General features: G+C 73.2%; 1 protein-coding gene across 1 annotated transcript in view; it reads left to right on the forward strand.

Moving 5' to 3' along the window:
* Positions 1-343: 343 nt before the first annotated feature.
* Positions 344-811, forward strand: part of MNEG_9030 (hypothetical protein) — a gene marked incomplete at both ends in the record, with an annotated part of 3,401 nt that continues 2,933 nt past the window's right edge. The window contains 2 exons of the mRNA XM_014042499.1: positions 344-442; positions 705-793. Of these exons, the coding sequence (XP_013897953.1) occupies positions 344-442; positions 705-793 (188 nt within the window). The remainder of the gene's footprint in view (positions 443-704; positions 794-811) is intronic.

Raw genomic sequence — 811 nt, forward strand, 5'->3', positions numbered from 1 at the left:
GTGGAGCAGCCGATGAGGTGGGCGGGGCCAGGGCGACGCGCAGGGCAGGCAGGGCGGGCTGTCAGCTGGGGGCGGATGAACGCGGGCGGCGGGGCGCGCCTGTTGTCTTCGCCGCCGCTGCCGCCGCCGCCTGCATGTGCCGCTGCGAACCGGCCGGGTGCATGGGACGCGGGCTTGTCCGGCCGCTGCGTTTCCGCGGGAGGGCGCCGCGGCGGGGCCTTCCGGATGAACGCTTCTCATGCTTATGCGCGCCCCACCTTGTCCCCGGACGCTCATGCTTATGCGCGCCCCACCCCGACCCCGCACACTCTCCCCCCCCTGGCGCCGTTTTCGCCACCTCAGCATGGCGGAGGACCCGGCCGCGGCGTCGCTGGCGACGCGGGCGCGGGCGCGGCAGCTGGTGATGGCGGGGGACATGGCGGCCGCGGTCGCGCTGCTGCAGGTGCGCGCGGCGCCGCCCGCTCAACACTCGTGACGGGGGGGGGGAGCGGGGACGCGACCTGAGAGCGTTCGCGCGCGTTGGCGGCCCTCACAGTGTCCCCTTTGGCAGCGACCGCGCCCGCCGCGCAGTCCAACACGGCTAATCCGAGCGCGCCCCCGTCCTGGCGGCCGCCATGGCAAGGCCTGTGCTGTTGTGATTCTCTTTCTCCTAATAATACGCAACTTTCCACCGCCGCGGCGCGCGGCGCGGTGCGGCTGCCCAGGGGTCGTACCCGCGTGTTCTCAAGGGGGGCCCCTCCAGCGAGGAGGTGCAGTTTTACCTCAGCTGCCAGCAGTACATAGAGCTTGTCAGGTGGGGGGGGGGCGGGGC

The sequence above is a fragment of the Monoraphidium neglectum genome, assembly GCF_000611645.1.
Source record: "Monoraphidium neglectum strain SAG 48.87 unplaced genomic scaffold scaffold01795, whole genome shotgun sequence".
Taxonomy (NCBI): domain Eukaryota; kingdom Viridiplantae; phylum Chlorophyta; class Chlorophyceae; order Sphaeropleales; family Selenastraceae; genus Monoraphidium; species Monoraphidium neglectum.